At 43.3% G+C, this 18,727-nt stretch overlaps 2 protein-coding genes across 27 annotated transcripts in view; both read right to left on the bottom strand.

The window, feature by feature from the left end:
• Positions 1–661, bottom strand: part of LOC308495337 (P antigen family member 3-like) — a 41,504-nt gene extending 40,843 nt beyond the window's left edge. For 3 of the 10 annotated variants that reach the window (XM_081043351.1, XM_081043353.1, XM_081043345.1), the window contains exon 1: positions 497–636. The gene's annotated coding sequence lies outside the window, so the exon portion shown is untranslated. Of the gene's footprint in view, positions 1–103; positions 199–369 lie in introns of those variants that run through there. The other 7 variants (XM_081043348.1, XM_081043346.1, XM_081043352.1 and 4 more) reach the window with 6 other exon arrangements.
• Positions 662–6,022: 5,361 nt separating this feature from the next.
• The window catches only part of LOC308494350 (uncharacterized protein), a 37,575-nt gene continuing 24,870 nt past the window's right edge, over positions 6,023–18,727 (bottom strand). For 4 of the 17 annotated variants that reach the window (XR_013992914.1, XM_081042082.1, XM_081042084.1 and 1 more), the window contains 8 exons: positions 15,744–17,779; positions 15,527–15,635; positions 13,886–13,999; positions 10,070–10,195; positions 9,536–9,691; positions 8,364–8,489; positions 6,566–6,593; positions 6,023–6,134 (listed from right to left, as the gene is read on the bottom strand). Coding sequence is in view for 13 of the 17 variants with exons in the window: in XM_081042082.1 (XP_080898208.1) it covers positions 6,571–6,593; positions 8,364–8,489; positions 9,536–9,691; positions 10,070–10,195; positions 13,886–13,898 (444 nt within the window). In the remaining 4 variants the exon portion in view is untranslated. Of the gene's footprint in view, positions 6,135–6,462; positions 6,594–7,543; positions 7,671–8,362; positions 8,490–9,535; positions 9,692–10,069; positions 10,196–13,885; positions 14,018–14,844; positions 14,934–15,526; positions 17,780–18,727 lie in introns of those variants that run through there. The other 13 variants (XM_081042075.1, XM_081042078.1, XM_081042085.1 and 10 more) reach the window with 10 other exon arrangements.

Below are 18,727 nucleotides of genomic sequence, written 5' to 3'. Positions count from 1 at the left end.
GCAGAGACCTTTAGTCCGTGGCACAGAATCCACTCAGATAAAACCTCCCATTCGCGCACAATCCCTCAAAGGCTCACAGGGAGCCAGTGTACCCACAGAGCACCTGTGAGGTGGCAGCTCGCCATACACATCCCCAAATGCCTGACACTTCACTTCCCAGGCAGGGACACCAAGGAGCGCAGACACCGCTCCCTGGACCTTAACTGCCTGCGTGTGAGAGTCTCTCCGATGCCGTGCCAATCGCGCCACACTAGGCTGGTGACTGACATAGGGCTAAACGACAGTAAGAAGCTCACGTGCAGACAGCGCCGTCACCCGCGATCGCAGCGTGGGGCACTGACTCCACGCCAGCGACTGCGCGGAACTCACCACTGCCAGGGGCGGCATTGCCAGCCCCGTCCGGACGCTCAGGCGCTGAGGAGTCCAACTCGGAGAAACTTCTACGCTCTGAAAATACACGCGCGCGCGCGAACACGCGGGCACACACACGCCTCACCCTCAGCTCCAGTTTGCAGTCAGGCGACATCCCACACAGATGGCCATGGGCACGGGGCCGCCAGACGGGGAGGCCAAGATGACAGGCCCAGCGGGAGCCATCCCGCGCCCAGGGACGGCTTCTGGGAGGGTTTATTCCGTCAATCTCCCCGCGACCAATCAGCGCACAGCATGGACCTGGGAGCAGTTCCTTTATCCTCCCCACCCCCCACCCGCAATCTCTCCACCCAGGGTCTTCCAGCTGGATGCGACCACGTGGCAAGGGACGGGTGCATCTCGGGAATTGACAGTGTGGGCTGCAACCTCACACCCCGAGGCCACTCGGTGTCCAGCGGGTCGGGAGAATGGAGACCTCCGAGTACTACTGGGCCCGGCCGCTGTATACACTCCCTCAGTGTGCTCACACACACAGTGGGGTTTTCCCAAACGCCCTCCCCAGTGGTACCTCCCGGAATACACAGGCGCCCCTCCAGACCTGTGTGGTTTGTGCCCGGCAGCAACTGCTCCCTCGCGGGCGCCCCTTGGCGGTGGGAACCGGAACTGGCTCATCCATTGGGATGCACATGGACCATTCTAGGCTGGTCCCCAAAGGGTGGGAAGGCAAAGGCAGGATGAAAACGCCAGTTCGCTGCACTCTTGCATTCTTGGGACCGTCTTAGTGACCTGAAATGTACCTCCCTGCAGTGGCCACTCTGATACCGGGGAGCCTTACAAGCTTTTCTCTGTGCGGAGGATTGTGCTGGCTTCTGTCTCCTGGGTAACTGCAGAATGCATCTAGTGGGGCAACCGCGCCACAGTCCCCCAATGGCAGGAGGGCTAGACCTCCAGACTGGGGTTAGAAGGCCTGGTGTGGGACAGGCTGCAGTCCTTGACTGTCAGCAATAGGTGAGAGGGATGGCGGGTCATCTGGTTTTGTTAGGGAAGGGGCCATCTCCCAGGGGCCAATGGACTGGTTAGGTTACATACAGACCAGGTTCTTCGTCACAATCCTGTCACGCTTGGACATGTTACCTAGCAAACTCCTCGGCCTCTCTAACTATGCCTCTTGCCACCACTTTGCACTTGTTTATTTATTCCCTGATTCACTGATAAAAAATGAAGAGCTTAAGGCTTAATCAAGAAAGGAAATTACTTACGTGAGTGAAAAGAGTTGCAGCCCTGGAAACCCACAACCACTTAGCAACACAAACTGCTCTCCGGAGAGACAAAGAAACGTAGTGATTATAAAGGCAAAAACCACAAAGTGTAATTCTCTCATGCAAATGAAGGACTGCTGGCTAATTTAGCAAGGGTTGGTTAGTTCCAATAAGCAAAGGATAACTCAAAACTCCAAGATGGGGGTAAAGTTTATGTGTGTCCACACAGCAGTTGTTGTTCCCAGATATTGATGGCTGACCTGGGACTGAGTTCTCTCAGGTTCGCAACTTCAGAGCTGCTCTGAGACTGAGACACCAGCGGTGCATAGGCCCCACTTTCCCCAAAAGCCTCCGACTCTATTTTATGTGTCTCTCTTCGTAATGTTTATTCCAACTCGTTTTTTTTCATGATCACGTTTTATCTCTCCAAATTAGGTGTCAGGTACTGTAATGGGAGGTAGAAATGCAGTCGTAGCAAAAGAGAATAAACAACATCTTACCTTTAGGTAGCTTACTGTGGGGACAGAGCCCCAGAAAACAGTTTCCAGGCTCTCGGCCTCACATAGAAAGGTGTTGGTTCGGGTAGTAAATGGGCATCAACTGTGATCAGATGGCCATCAGCTGTGGCTAGTTGGCCATCAGCTATAACCCGGAAGCCATTGGATGCTAATATAACTGGTGTGGCTACGATAGCAGAAAAAATGGGGGCTAGCGAAAAAATGGGGGCTAGCAAGAGTGGATTGCAGAGAGGCAGATGCCGCCGGCGAGAATGTAGTGATATGACTCCCCTACTTATGGCTCCATGGGTGTTCCTTTGTGGCCTCACCATTTCCAGCGTTCTTATGTGGGGAACGGGACCAGAGACCCCGCCGGACGCCCCGCACGACACTTACATTGTAGTGGGATCATGTAGCAGAGAAATCTTTGTAATTAGTCAGCCGTTGGTAATGGCTGTGATTAAAATTGAATGTGAATAAAGAAGTTAAAGGCGTGAATATTGCCAGAGAGAGTGGTGCGGGGAAAATTTCCCATGTACGTGACATTTGAGCAGAAAGGCAAGGAGATGCATATCTGGGTGAAAAACATCCTAGATACTGGTCAGACCAGTGGAAAGGTGTGGGAGTGGAACTCAGGCTACAGTGCATGAGGAACCGGGTGGCTGGCACAGCATGACCTATGGAGACACAGGACATGAGTTCAGGGAGGTAACGGGCAACACATCACATAGTGTTATCTGGGCTGTTGAACCAATGGCGTGGAAGTTGACTTCCTCTCAGCGATTAACGGGAGGGTTATTAGCACGGAAGACTCATGATTGTGTCAGAGGTCAGAGGTCTAGTTCACCAAATGGAAGGGGAGGAGCTCCCGGTTTGCCCCAACGAAAAACCCGTCCCCAGCCTCTGGACATCTGACAGTGCCTTCCCTGGACAATCCTGTGCACGCAGGGGGACTCTTGTAATTCGTACCCACTGAGATACACACAGAAGAATGATATCCTTAGGAGAGGAGGAGCAAGGGCCCTCTTGGTGTAGGTGAGGTCACGCCCAGGCCAGTGTATGAGAGGGACCAGAAAGAGAATGCCACTGAACCTCATAGCACACCTTGTACCCAAGGCCACTCTACTAAGAGAAGAAAATATAGCAGCCTAACGTAATTCACAGAAGGAAACACACGGAGGCATCTAACATTGGAAGACAAAGAAACATCTTCCACATGAAAAAAAAGAACAACGTTCCAGAAAAAGTACTAAATGAGATGGAGATAACCTATGTGTCAGATGCAGATTTCCAAACACTGGTTATAAGGATGCTCAATGATCTCAGGGAAAACTTCAACAGAGAGACAGGAAGCATAAAAATGGACATGAAAACCATGAAAAAGAATGAGTGGGAAATAAAGGACACAATGACGGAAGTGAAGAATATATTTCAGGCAATCATCAGTAGACTAGATGAAGCCGAGGATGCAGCCAGCGATGTAGAAGATAAGGTAGTAGAAAATACCCAACCAGAGCAGCAAATGAAAAACAATCCAAAAAACTGAGGAGAGTTTAAGGGGCCTTTGAGACAATATCAAGCGTACCAACATTTGCATTATAGGGGTACCAGAAGGTGAACATAGAGACAAGCATTTGAAAACGTATTTGAAGAAATAATGACAGAACATTTCCCTAACCTGGTGATGGAGATAGACAGACAAGTCCAGAAAGCACAGAGAGTCCCAAACAAGATGAACCCGAAGAGGCCAGCAACAAGACACATCATAATCTCAGGGACAAACGTTAAAGACAAAGAGAGAATCCTAAAAGAAGCAAGAGAAGAGCAGTTAGTTACCTATAACGGAGCGGCCATAAGACTGGCAGCTCATTTCTCATCAGAAACATTGCCGGCAAGAAGGGATTGGCAGGAAATATTCCATGTAATGAAAAGCAAGGACCTACAACCAAGATTACTCTACCCAGCAAAGTTATCGTTTAGTATTGAAGGGTAGACAAGGAGCTTCCCAGACACAAAAAAGGTGAAGGAGTTCATCACCAACAAACCAGTATTACAGGGAATATTAGAGGAACTTCTTGAAGTCGGGAAGGGGTTAAGGATAGGTGAAAGGGGGAGGGATTAAGAAGTTCAAATTGATTGCTTCACAGTAGTCATGGGAATGTAGGGTATAGCATAAGGCATATAGTCAATAATATTGTAATAACCAGTTATGGTGCCAGATAGGTACTAGATCTATCAGGGTGTAGACCGGAAAGGGATCGGGGGTGAAAAAGATATTGAGAAATATGAATTGGTAGTTAACACATATAATCAACAATGTTGTAAATCATGGAAGGTGACAGATGGGCACTGGACTTTTCAGGGTAATCACGTCATAGACCGTGTACATGCCTGAACAATGCGTAATACACCGGAAGCTGAGGTAAAAAATGTTGACTGTAAACTCTAACTAAATATATGGGTATATATAGTCACAGGATATGGAGTACAACATAGGGAAATGGTCGGTGGCATTATAACAGCTACATAACATGTCAGAGGGGTAGTAGCTTGTGGCAGAGGAGTTATAACTTTGTGAGGGGTTTAAATTTCTAACTATAAAGTTGCTTCGCATGCCTCAAAGTAATAAAAAAAACTTTAAGAACAACAAAAAAGGATCTATGATACTCTCAGGAGGAGGAGGAAGGCATCCTTCCCTATGAGGGTTAGTGTGAACCCCATATCCACAGGAGGTGGCCCATAAACCCTGCCATCCCTGCTGAGCCCCGCCAACCACCCACGGTGCCTGTGGGTGACGGCCCTGACACCGGGTATTGGAGTCCATCCCTTTCCCCAGGACGAGCCACACCTGCCATCAGCAGGTGGACTGTCCCTAGTGGGCCTGGATTTCTCGACTTCCTTGTCCCCACAACAAATCTACTGTTCCCTTGCCAGCTCCTATGTAATCAAATCTATAGACAATGAGACAAAATGGGACCGGAGTGGTTCCCGGCGATGCCTCAGAAAGCTGTTACCCTAGGCTGGAATTGGGAGCTAGAGGGCCTGAACCGTGTCATCTCAACTTTTATCAAACTGTGCGGTGATCAAATCTAAATTTTCTGTACATTCTGGCTTCCTTTCTTCTGAGGATGGAATGATGTCATAAATGTATGGAACCTAGCTCAGGGAAGTGGCCAGCACACAGCACATACCCTGCAAATGTGAGTTATTATTATTCATGGGATTAGTATAGAACTCATTACACGGATGTATTGCCATAACTGGACACAGCTGAAGGATCGGGCAGGCCATTCCCCACCACGGGGCACAGATAGAAATTATCCAGGCAACTTAACAGAGACATGACGTGTAACTTAGTGTGTGTGGGAGACTAACATCATCACAGAAACGGGAGCAGGTGCTTTCAGAGCCACAGCACCACTAGAGGTATCTTGTGGGGAAGACGGCACCTCACCCAGGCTGAAGGGATGGGGACCTGGAGCTTCCCTGTCACTCACCTGTTAGTGGGGTCCAGTACTAACAAGAGAGATGGAATCCAGAAACAGCGGAACAACGGAAAGCTGGCGCTACACTCCTCCCAGCCTTGCACTGGGTTCCCTTCCAGAGACTAAAAGAGTTTGTACAAACCAATTCACTGGAGGCATCTAGTGTAACCGTGATTCCAAAGTGCATGACCTAAAAGCACACGCTAGTCACTCAGGAGGTCATACACGAACATGCTACACAGATGACACTAATGTGTAGATTATTGGTAAAAATAATATATCATGACCCAATTTACCGCCGTAAGAAGGCAACCTTGGTTTATACATAGGAACTTTCCTGTGTAATTCAGGACATTAACAGACTGTTGGAGTAGCACATCCTTCAATTATGTCAATAAATGCACAAGTGTTTGATGAAAAGTCAACATTTATTGAAGATATATATTGTTAGCAACCCAGGACTGCAGTGGAACTTCCTCTGCTTCACAGTAACTTGGCGAATTGTTGAAATTCTGCATTTCCTATCAAAGACAAGAGAAACATGGCCCACTATTAAGGCTTCTATTCACACCGTACTGGCTGGCTCTGTCCAAGGTTGTAAAATGAGAAAAGGGAAAAAAAGACATGTTTCAAAGAGCACAAAACTCTGCTCGTTATCACAAACGATCTGTGCATGGTGAAATTCCAAAAGGATCTAACATAAGCTTTCAGAATTCATAAGCAGATTTTGCAAGGTTGCTGGAGAAATACCAATCTGCAGATATATCTGTATATACAACTTCAATCAGGACATAAAATTACAAAAAACAATACAATTTTCAATAGTATCAACCGCTTAGACATCCACTTAACAATAGATTGGTGATGCTCATCGGGGAAAGCAAAAAAACTTTACTGAGATAATTTTCATAGTCAGATATCCCACGTTGTAGTTTTCATGTTTTCAGCTCACCTTCCTTAATCCTTTCCTTGCCCTTCCCCTGGAAGAGAAACATGACAGGTGGGAACACATTTAGCAGAGTGTCATTGAGATTACACTGAAGGTGTACAAAGGACACTGCAGCTCTGGTTTCATAAAAAAAAGACTTCAAAGCAGATCATTTACCACCACTCTTTAGCACGAGAATCTTTCTATTGGTACAAGGAAATGAAATCAATGTTTTTGTACAGAACACATGACACAAAATGGAAATGTTAAATGGAAGTGTCAAACAGAAAGCAAAAATTGCGTATCCTTTTACTAAAAATCCAAGCAACACCCCAGAAATCCTGAGAGAAAAGAAATTTACAAGAATATATTGATTAACTGCTTTGACTGAAATAATTTACTGAGCAGAACATACTTAAAACAGTAATGTCACATTGGTTACTGCTTAAGTGAAGTAAATACAAAGTCCAATACTACATTTGTGTTTTCTCTCTGTTGCAGGAATGGAAAAACGTATCTTTGGGCCATTTTAGCCATCGTGTGATTGCGTAAGTGGGGTATTAATGTGTCCCCATTTTCACCTGTAGTCCAAGCGTAATAATAAATAATGTCTTTTCCACACTTGAAAGTATTTCAGTTTATATAATAAATTATAGAATCACTCTCGTTTTAAGTCATTACCGTCATTTCTGACACCAAAATGTGAAGAACATATATGCCAAGGAGTATGTCATGGCAAAAAAAAAATGAAAAGCATGAAGAAGAAGAATGAAGAGAGGGCGAGGTAAGGAAAGAGAATGAGAGAAATAGTAAGATATCTAGAAAGTAAATTTTCTTCCAAAAACATTGCTCCGTAAATTTTTATTCAGGAAAAAGTGATAAATATGATTGCATGTATTTAAAGTATAAAACATGGTGATTTGATGTATCTATACATTGTGGAATGATTACTAAGACAAAAGGAAGTAATTAACACATCCAACACCTCACATAGTTATTTACCTTTTGTGAGGAGAATGCTTCAACATCTATTCTCATCAATTTTCAAGCATACGCTACCTTGATCTTAAGTAAAGTAAGACCTTTTGAAGGACAAGTCTGATGAATTTCCAAAGCACTCCTATGATATCTGTGATGTTCAGATATTCGAGTATTAATGGGATGTATTAACATATATTTTCCTAGAATATCAACCATTCCATTCATATTTTGAAAGTATTACTTTAGAGGTCAAGAATGTATTCACTTTCAATTATATAAAACAATCAATATCCGTCAGTGTCTCAATCATATTCCCTACCCTGTGTACTTGGATTTCTTGCAAATTCTTCAAGATCATGCTACTCATGGACAATATTCACAAAAGTTTTTCAGTGTCCTTAGTGCTTAATTTCTTCACAAATATTTTTCAGAAGAACCATTTCTTGATTTACTAGTGAAATTATGTTTACTTTTCCCAAAGATTTAAACTTTTATTACTTATCTCGTATCCTATCCCTTTGGTTTGCTCTGCTGTGGGTTTTTTTTCCTGAACTTTGATATTGGATACTCAAGCAATTTGGTAGCTATGTAATAACACGTACATTACTAGGCTACGTTATGCCTATGAATACATTTTCGCTATGTCTAACAGGCTCCTGGAAGTAGTCTGAAAACTCTCTTAAGGTAAATAGTCTAATGAAATGCTTCGGCAAGGTTAGAAGACTAATGCGAGGCAAGTTCTTCCCAAAATATAAAATGCTGCCTTGAAATTCAAAAGCTCTCGAATTCATGGTCAGTGATTTGGTAAACGGATAAATAGGATTCTTATTGCATAACATACCTGCTTCCGGCATGTGAATGGTTTCTAGCTTAGAGACAAGCTGCTGCGTGACATCAGGACCATCTCTGCCCTCTCGGTCAATCCTCAGCTGAGCCAGTTCCTGGAGACCATCTTCCGGATCAAGCCCTTAAGAGATGTTATAAATGTGAACGGCCAGCATACCTAAGTTGATTACGCAGCAAATATTAAGTTTATAGTTTTTTGAATTTCAAATCAAATCAATTGACATTTCGACACAGAAGCGTATATGATGCCCCAGCTGATACGGTTAGAGGTGATTATATCCTAGTCTCCGCATTCAAATTAGAGGGAATCACAAGAATGACGGTGATGAAGGAGACCACGCTTAGCGCAGGTATCTTACGCATAGCCGCCTGGTCATCGGAAACTGCATGAACACTCTGTACTGTTTGAGACACAGAAAATAGAAACTACTCTATTTCTGGCAATTTCACGACTCAGTCATTTGAGGCTTTCTGGGGAAAAAGATTTAAAATTTGTTTTCGAAGAGTCAGAAGAAGTCAGAATTTCACAGAATCTGAGCACATGGATACAGGTCTCCATACAGAAACAGAAACATAAAGCGGACTTATTTCATTATCTTAGTTGTAGTGAAATCTTAAAATCTGGTACAAGGTGATATGTCATCAATCATAAATAAGTCATGAAAAACAGAATGTCTTTGTGTTCTATGTATTACATACACAAGAGCTAGAGAACACAACAAAACAGCACTGAAGATGGTTTTTATTAATGTATGTCTGATTTGTTCACTATTTATATAAGGGTAAGGAACCATGTAGAAGTTAAGGGGTGCTCCCAGAATCTCACACATTACATTAAAGCTGGTACTTCCGAACCTCAGCTTGTTTCACACCAAGTGACAAATACATCAAATGCATGATGTATTAGATATAGGCAAAAATTATAGAAGCTTCTGAAATTTTTAGTGGTGGCTCAAGGTACAAAGGATGAAAAGTAACAAAAGGCTTTCATATTTTATAATTCAATTAGGCTTGACACACGTCGTTTCTGTATCTGATAGAACGTAAGTCAGGCAGACAGCCAGCTGGCCTATCAATTACTCGGCAAAAATATGTACATCTGAGCTTTATTAAAGTTACAGTATGTTACTCTACATCGTTAAAGACGTGCTTGTGGAAAACAGATACCCTGTAAAGTGTATTCTTCTAGGTAGAAACCTTCTTCTGGCATAGAAATGGACTCTAGTTTTGATAAAATGTCCTCCATGACATCAGGACCTTCGCTGCCTTCATCCCCAGTGTTCGGCTGAGCCAGGTCCGGGACATCACTTTCCACATCAGGCCCTAATAGAAAAGGTTATCAATTGCAAACGTGTGCATACTAAGTTGATTACTAAGAAATTATTAAGGTGATAGTCTTTGAACTTGAAATGCAAACAATCGCTTTGCGAAGGCAGAAATCCATATGCGACACATTTCATATGGTTAGAGGTGACAATATCATAGTTTGCATACTTTTATAATTCATACAGCTTTGCTTCAACCCGTTTCTGTAGCTGATAGACTATAAGTCTGGCAGTGTGGCCTTTGGGGCCTGAAACGCCCTTCAAACATCTTTCTAGGTGAGCTCTATTAATAATAGACTATGGTATCTCTATATTAGTAACGCTGTGCTTGTGGATAACAGAAACCCCCAAAACTGTACTCCTATGAGTAACGTACCTGCTTCTGGCATATAAATGGACACTCGTTTTGGTAAAATGTCCTCCATGGCGTCAGGACCATCACTGCCCTCATCCGCAGTGTTCGGCTGAGCCAGGTTCTGGAGATCAGTTTCCAGGTCAGGCCCTTATGAGAAAACGTTTTCACAGATTTCCGGTGAATATGATCTTGTAGGTAAATACTGTGCTTTGTCCTCTCATGACCATATCAAAGTAACAACTAAGTTATAGAACAACCATCATTGAGAATCTCCTGAAATCTAGATAAACCAAAGTCCAACAACTAAGGACATACAGAAGAAGCCACCTCGAGACTGGCTTCGTCTTCAGTTCTATCCTCCAGTGTTAGGACCAGGGAATGCCCTGTGGAATTAATCCGGAGCTCCAATGCGGCGTTCCAGTCTGTATCGGTCACCGGTCGAATCAAGTGATGCCCACGTGACATGCAATAATCTCATAGAGTCAAAAACAGTCTTGGGGCCTTCACTGTCCCTGAGACATGAAAACGCATATTCTAACATTTTATAGGAACATCCTCAGCAGAGGAAATTTTAGGAAGGGCATTTGTGAGCAGTGAACCCGACAGCCCAGGCTCGTTGCGTTACTGATGACATGACATTCCCTGCATTTAACGATTCCCGAGTTGACCGTTTTTACTCACAGGGACGTTCCTACTTCCCTGGTATTCATATATTACGTAACGTTTGTATTTATTGTTTTCCACTACGTAATGTAGGGAAAATTTGAAAGTGTATTATGGACAACAGGTAGAAATTGTGATGTGCCATTTTTTACATAAAGATGTTTCATTGATATTTTCATGTAACCTTTAATCAATAATTACTCTATGTTCCACACTAAAAATATCATAACGTGACTGTGAAAATGGCAGTTGCATTGTCTTTCGTTAATTATGAATATTTTTATTATTTAATGGAATATGAGAACTGAGTAATGCAACACATATGTAAGAAGTGACAAAGGGACAAAGAATGCACGCATCAGACCCTGTTAGAGGCAAGTCATACCATTCCCCTGCTCTTTCTCTTTGCAATTCATACTATGGGACAAAGAAGTAAGGGAATTTAGGACACTCTGTACAGCATTCTCTATGGTAATAAACATGATTCAGATTTTTTCCATAATCCTTTTGGCTAATACTATCTCTGTGCATTTCTTTCTTTTAGGAATCTATTGATTCCTTCTAGCAATCATTGTTAAATCTGCAGATTGTAGAAACCGCCACACCACAAATACACAATCGTGATATTTTAAAAAAAACGTTGCAAGTTTAAATACTAAGCATACTTAATTAGTTACTCAGAAATTATTAAGGCTGTAGTCTTTGTACGTGAAATGTTATCAATTGATTGCTGGGTGCATGAACTTACACTATGACACGTTTGATATGCTTACAGGTTATAATGTCACAGTGCGCACATTTTCATTCCTGACAGCAACTCACTTAGACTGACAGTGGGGACAGTGAGCGTGCTTAGCACATGGATCTCACTCCCAACGGTCTGGACACCCGTGACTGCTTGCATTCTCTCTTCCTGATCAGACACAGAATCTAGCAACTAGAAAATTCGTGCCATTTTTCAATTGGGGCATTTGGGGCCCTTTGGGGAAAGGACTTAAAGTGCAATTATGTTCTAAGAGCCAGAAGAATTAAACGTTTGTCAGAATCGAAGAGCAAGTATACAGGTCTGAATACCGAAAAAAAAAAAAGAAAGGAAAAAAGTTAAAGATCAGGTACTACTGTTTACTCATCATCTTAGTTGCAATGAAATCCTGACATGTCTCTCAAGATGTTACACTATTATAAATAAGTCATGGAAAAACAGAATGTCTCTGTATTCCATGTGTTACGTACAAGAGAACTAGAGAACACAAACACCAACATTGAGAAGGACTTTTGTACATCTGGATTTGAATTTACTATGTATGTAAGAGGAGCTATCGGTTTAAAGTTAAGGGGTTCTCCCAGAATCCCACACGTTATATTCAAGCTGATACTAGAGACTAGTTCTTTATCTCAGCATATGTTACACAAACTGAAAAGTATTTCAAATGCTTATGTATCTGTTAAAAGAAGGAAGTATACAAGAAATAGAAAATTACTTGCTGTTGGTTAAACTACCAACATGGCATATAAATGGACCAAAAACTAAGAACAGTTTTTCAAATTTTATAGTTCAACATATCTTTGCCCCACCCTTTTCTGTAAGTGACAGAGTGGGAGTCAGGCAGTCAGGCATTTGGGGTCTGAACTACCATTCAAAAATCTTTTCATGCGAGCTCTACAGTAATGTCATCTCTGTATTGTGAAAGTCGGAAACCAAACAACTAGCATTCTAATTGGGTCTCATAACTGCTTCCAGCACATCAATCCGCTGGAGATTCGGAAAAGTCTTGCCTTTGACGATCAGCACCCTCCGAGTCCTCACCCTCACTCTTTGCCTGACCTTTTTCTGGAGAACAGCTTCCATTTGACCAGTAAACAGCCTTAAGTTGACTACTCTGAATTTATGAAGCTTATAGTCCTTGAACTTCAAATCATAATAATTCGTTTTTGCGAGAGAGAGTGTACCAACATGTCACATGTGGCATAGTTACAGGTGACCATACCACGTGGTCCATACATGTGTAATGGAAAGTCAGTCAATAACTGACAGTGGTGACTGAGCTCGCTCAGCACAGGTATCTCACTCACTCCAGCCTGGAGCATCAGTGCTTGTCTGCATTCTCTCTACTGGACCGGACACAGAAACCAGAAAAGAGACTTCCTCTTGCCTTTTCATGACACCGTCATGTGAGGCTTCATTGGGCAAAAGATTTATTATGCGATTGTTATTACTAGCCCAGAGGCCACACTTGCACACTTGCGGGTCTCCATAAAGAAAACAGAACTTCAAGGGAAGTGTTTACTGATTATCTTATTAACTATGAAGTCTCAACTCAGATCTGAATATGTGACTCAAGATGATAGTTTCTCGTACCGTGTTTCCCTGAAAATGAGACCTTGCCGCAGAATCAGCTCTAAGGTGTCTTTTGGACCAAATGTTAGTATAAGACCTGGTCTCATTTTTCTATAAGACCTGGTCTTGCATGATATAATGTGATGTAATATAATAAAATAGAATAGAATACAACATAACAGAACATAATATGATAAAATGTAACACCGGGTCTCCTATTAATTTCTGATCCAAAAGACACATTAGCGCTGATTGTTCGGCTGGGGGTTATTTTCAGGGTGTCACTGTGTAAGTCATGAAAAAGAAGCAACTTTGTATTCTCTGTATTCTATTCAAGAGTACCAGAGAAGGCAAACATCACCTTTGCTAATGATTTTAATGTATCTGACTTGATTTCACTATTTATAAAAGAGTAAAGGTGTTTTTGAAGTTATGAGATTGTCCCAGAGAAACACACATGATTTTAGAACTGGTACTAGAACCTACTTCAGTGCCTCAGCATATTTCAGACAACCTGATATTGATGACAAATGCATTCACGTGTTTCTTAAATGCAGGAATTATAAAAGAATCTGAAAATTATCTGCTGTTAGTGATAGGACATGTACTCAAAGGTAACAATGTGTTATTGTATTTTATAATTTAATATAGCTTTGACATCATTTGTTTCTATCTCTGACAGTCTGTAAGTCAGGCAGTCAGGTCCTTGCGGCAGAATTCTATTACAAGTGATCTTTATATATGACTCTATTAACGTTACAGCATGGTACCTCTATAGTATCGGAGATGGGATTGCGAAGAAAACACACAAGTTGCATTTTTAATGGATAACATACCTGCTGCTGGCATTTGAAAGGGCTGTAAATTTGGTACACTCTCCCCTTGGACTTTGCCCTCACGACCTGTCTTAGCGAGAGCCAGGTCCTGGAGATCAGCTTCTGGGTCAGAATCTTAAGAAGAAAAAAAAGTTCTCCTTTTGACCAATGTCCATGGCATATAAATAAGTCAATTAAAATCATCATTCCTCCAGCTAATAGCAATAAAAGCCTGTATTTTTGGGGAGAAGAAGTGTGACGTCAAGATGCTCTGCATATCTCTGTTTTCCTGTAATATGAAACCTTATGTTAAATGACAGTCTGAAGATAAAGCACAGACATCTGTATTTCCTGTATGTTGCAATCTAGTACTAAGAATAGAGAGCCTCAGCTCTGTCCAGGAAGTCTGAGGGCTACGCCATCGATGGTGTTGTGATTACAATGAAACGTGATTTACCGCAGGTGTAACTGAGTGCATTTGGGGGCCTATAACAACCCTTATGGTAGTGACCTCATCCGCTTACTACAATAATCCAAAACTTACTATCTCAAAATAACTAGTTATATTTACGTGCAGGGCCCTCATTTCGATAAATGAGTCCCATTCAGAAAAGGAGGAAAAATAAAAACAAATTATTAGTGATAAACATCAAAACATCTGCCTCACAGTGAGATGAAGGAAAGTAGAGTGGAAAGAAATGAATGGACTGTAGTGTCAGTCATACTGCGCAAAACTCTCAACAGAGAATTGGGACAAGGATCCGTGACCTGAGTCATGTAAATAACTTACTACAAATGTTTGGTGAAAATACTATAGAGTTAGAAGAAATAATTTCTGTTTCATAATAATTTTAAGGTATTTTTTGCATTTCCTAATGTTAAAACTATTTAAACCCCTTTTACATCACTTTTTAAAAGTCACACTCCTATCATTACCTATGTGCCAGAATTCGTAATTGTCCAGCTTTTACCAAACTTACCGTAACAAAAACATGGAATCAGGGCATACAGCGGCCATCAATCTCTGAACTCATTTCAGGAGTCTCTATGCTGCTCCATTGAACTGCATCTATTTTCATGGCAGCAATGAGCTACGTGACCATACAGACACATCTGACAATGTAGCATTTGACACAAAATCATTCACTACTTCGCAACCAACACAAATGACAGAAGCCCACAAAGCTTGGAATGAAGTATGACTTCTGTGTCAGTGACTCAAGTGCTGACGTAGCCTCAGTTTTCTCATCTTAAAAGGAAGCTACCTTCCTGATGCAAATCGGTTTTACTTCATGTGTTATAGGATATGCTGACTTTGCACTCTGCCCACGCTCATATGCCATTCAACCAAGTTCTAAGAAGAACAAATTAAACGAGTGGACGAATGTACACTTTTGTAGTGAAAATTACACAGTTTCCTCTGATGTAGACTGGCTGTCTTTTCAAGCACACACAAAAGAAATCTTGCAGAAAGCGACAAAAGTCATTATAGTGAAAGAGTGCAAGAAGCTGGAAACTATACTCTGTTCACATTTTCAGCCCATTTGCACGGAATGTTTGAGATGCCTTTCAATGGTTTCCATCCACAGTTCGCTATGTCACAATACACCAGACACACCGACCCCTTTCCCCCACGGGCATTCTTCCTCCCTTTCCCTTCACCTTGAACCTCAGGTGCTCCTTCATCTTTATTGTCTTGCCCAGGTGTAATCTCCTGACTCTCAGTTGGTGGCTCCACTTGTGGAGATTGTTCATCACTGGGTAGCTGGCCCTACCCAGGGGTGTGTGCATGAGGGCAAAGGAAAGGATTTATGTTAATACATGCCAACGATACAAACATATACAAACATAGAGAATAATCGTAAATAACCATAAATACATTTAAAAGCACGATTCTATAGTCTCATTCTTGATGAATTGACTCTTCCCAAACTGTGGCCACTCCCAGAGGAGCTGCTCACAAGGACGGGAGAAGCGATTTCACTCTGAGAAGCGATTTCACTCTCCGCTGGGATGGATGGGCACATTCTGTGGGGAACAAGCTTGAGAAAGAAGTCACAGGCTGCGTTTCCACTGGCAATGCCAGCATGGATTCCTGCTGGATAGATGTTTCCTTCGTCTTCACGACACGGAAACATTTTTCACTGCATCTATAGTCGTTCAATACAACTTTGAGCACATACACGTGTGGTAAGAGAAAACATGGAACATTAAAGCACTCACAACCACAGGTCCAACTGGCTCAGAAGCCTGTTCATCTTGTAGTAGGACTTTCCATAGGGATCTGGACCTCACATGCTTACTCATACTTCACACTGAAAGCAGAATAAGGTGACTTGAATTGTTCACGTAAGAGGTTAGCGGTACCATTTGCACGGCTATGTTCTATTTAATTCGTTTTTAAAGTTGGAAACACTTTCAAAATACGTCTCACGGTCAGTGCAGGGCACAGGCTTTCCCGTCACAGCAAACACAAGGGCTGGTAAATCCGTCTATTTGATGGACAAGCTGGCAGTAGCATCGCCGTCAGCACGTGACCACACACCAGGTTGGGTTCCAGACCCCGATTCCCCACCGGGAAGACCTTGAAGAAAACCCTGCTAGACCCTTGATCCTCCCGCGACCACTGCTTTGGGCCCACGGGCACCGACAAGGCCCATTTTCCCGCTTCAATAAAGTGGGGCTGGAACACACAGGAAGGCTCAAGTCTGGCCAGGCCGCCTGTGCGGTTTTCTGACCACAAGGCCCAGGCGACGGGCTGCCACCCAGCCCCTCAGGCCCGCTTCTCCCGCGGCACCCGCCTGGTACACGGCACGTCTCGGGGACCCAGTGGCAGTCCTACCGCGGGCCCATTTCTAGGCCCTGCCTCACAGCCCGCCCAGCCCCGGCCCGGGCCCCACGGAGGGCTCCGCATTCGGGCTCCCGGGGCTGCTCCAGGGGCCGCCAGCCCCCCCCACACTGAAATCACGGCCCTGCACTGCCGTCCTCACCTCACCCCTCCCCTCCACGGCCCACCAGCCACTACCCCCTCGGCGCGCTCCCACCGGGACCACAGGGGCCATGGCGGCCACGACCCGAGCGAGGGAGAGACGACGACCTCGAGGACCTTCCCCCTCGGAGCCACAGGAAGCAGCCCCGTCTCCACGGAAGCCCGCGGCTGTCCCCCCACTCCCTCGTCCTTCCACACCTGGGAGCACTCATCTAGGGACCTACCCGTTCAGTCCCAAGCGGCCACAGAGAATCGAGAAGGAAGGAACACGACCGCCTCCGTCCCAGCTCTGCTCGCACAACGCGGACAGCAGTGCGCTTGCGCAGCAACTGCCACCTGCTGCATGACGCATGCGCATCAAGGAGCACGCGCACCAACGAGCATGCGCACTGACTTGGGGTCCTGCTTTGCAGGGTGAGGTTTTCCCCGCCTGGGCCACAGAGCCTCCAAAGCCCTGGGCCTACGGTCGTCGAAGACAGGAGCCTGAACTGTCTCCTTCCTTCCCCCTGCTATCTTTCTAATGCTTCCAGAAACATTGTGGACACACTGCCCCGGGTTACGGCTCGTGGACAATGCCTGTCAAAAATATGGCCATGACAGAAACAGATACTAAGGATTTTAATACGTTTTAGTACACATACTGGGATTCATCAGTTCCTCCTGTGCATCTGATTATGTGTCAGGTAAACAAAGCATTTACACACTCCCATAGATTAGTGAGGTTTAACCATCTTTTCTTTACATTTCTGCTCACCTTATTGCACGTTTAAATCCCTGGATTGGTAACTGGTTTCCTCGGATTATACCTGTGGTCCTTCAGTCAGTGTGTGGTTCACAAATACCCTTTGGTAATGGTCCTAGGATCCAGTCTCAGTCCACTGTCACATGGTGTACAGCAGTGGTGACTCTGTTTCTCACGTTACTTCCTAAAAACCAGCCAAACAACTTGATGAGCGAGATGATGTTATTACCTAACAATCAGGTAGAGCAATACCTGGGCAGAACCTTAATGCAGTCTGGAGGTGACAGAGCAAAAGACACACACACACACACACACACACACACACACACAAATATATGTTAATTTAATTATTTTTTTAAATTAAATTTTATTAGTGTGACAACTGTTAGCAAAGATACATACATTTCAGGTGTACAATTGTATAATACATCTTCTATATATCACATGGTGTGTTCACCATCCAGAGCCAGTTCTCTTTCCATCACCATGTATTTCATTCCTTTTACCCTCATCTACCAGACCCTGTTCTCTTACCTGTGCTGACCACTAAACTATCATCTGTGACTATGAGTTTATGCTTCTTTGTTAGTCTTCTTCTTTTGTTCTTTTCAGTTTTATATACCACATATCAGTGAATTCATATAGTTCTCTACTTTTCATGTCTGACTTATTTCGCTTAGCATTATAATCTCAAGATCCATCCATGTTGTCACAAATGGTCCTATTTCAACTTTTGTTATGGCAGAATAGTATTCCATTCTGCATACCTACCACACCTTCATCACCCATTCATCTATTAAAGAACATTTCGTTGTTTCCATGTCTTGGCCACCATAAATAAAGCTGCAATGAAGAGCGGAGCACCTATGTGTTTATGGATAAATGTAATGGTGCTGGGAGAATTGGAAAGCAACCTGTAAAAGAATGAAACTGCACTGTCTGTTACCATGTACCAAACTTAAGTCAGAATTGATCAAATACTTAAACAGAAGACCTGAGATAATATACTGCATAGAAAAATACATAGGTACTGAACATATAGACCTTCAGTTCAAAGAACATTTTATGAATTTGACTCCAAAGGGAAGGGAACTAAAAGCGAAAATAAATGAATGGGACTATATCAAACTAA

This window comes from Rhinolophus hipposideros (assembly GCF_964194185.1).
Source record: "Rhinolophus hipposideros genome assembly, chromosome: X".
NCBI lineage: Eukaryota > Metazoa > Chordata > Mammalia > Chiroptera > Rhinolophidae > Rhinolophus > Rhinolophus hipposideros.
Note: the sequence above shows the minus strand (reverse complement) of the source record. Positions and strands in the feature narration are given on the sequence as shown.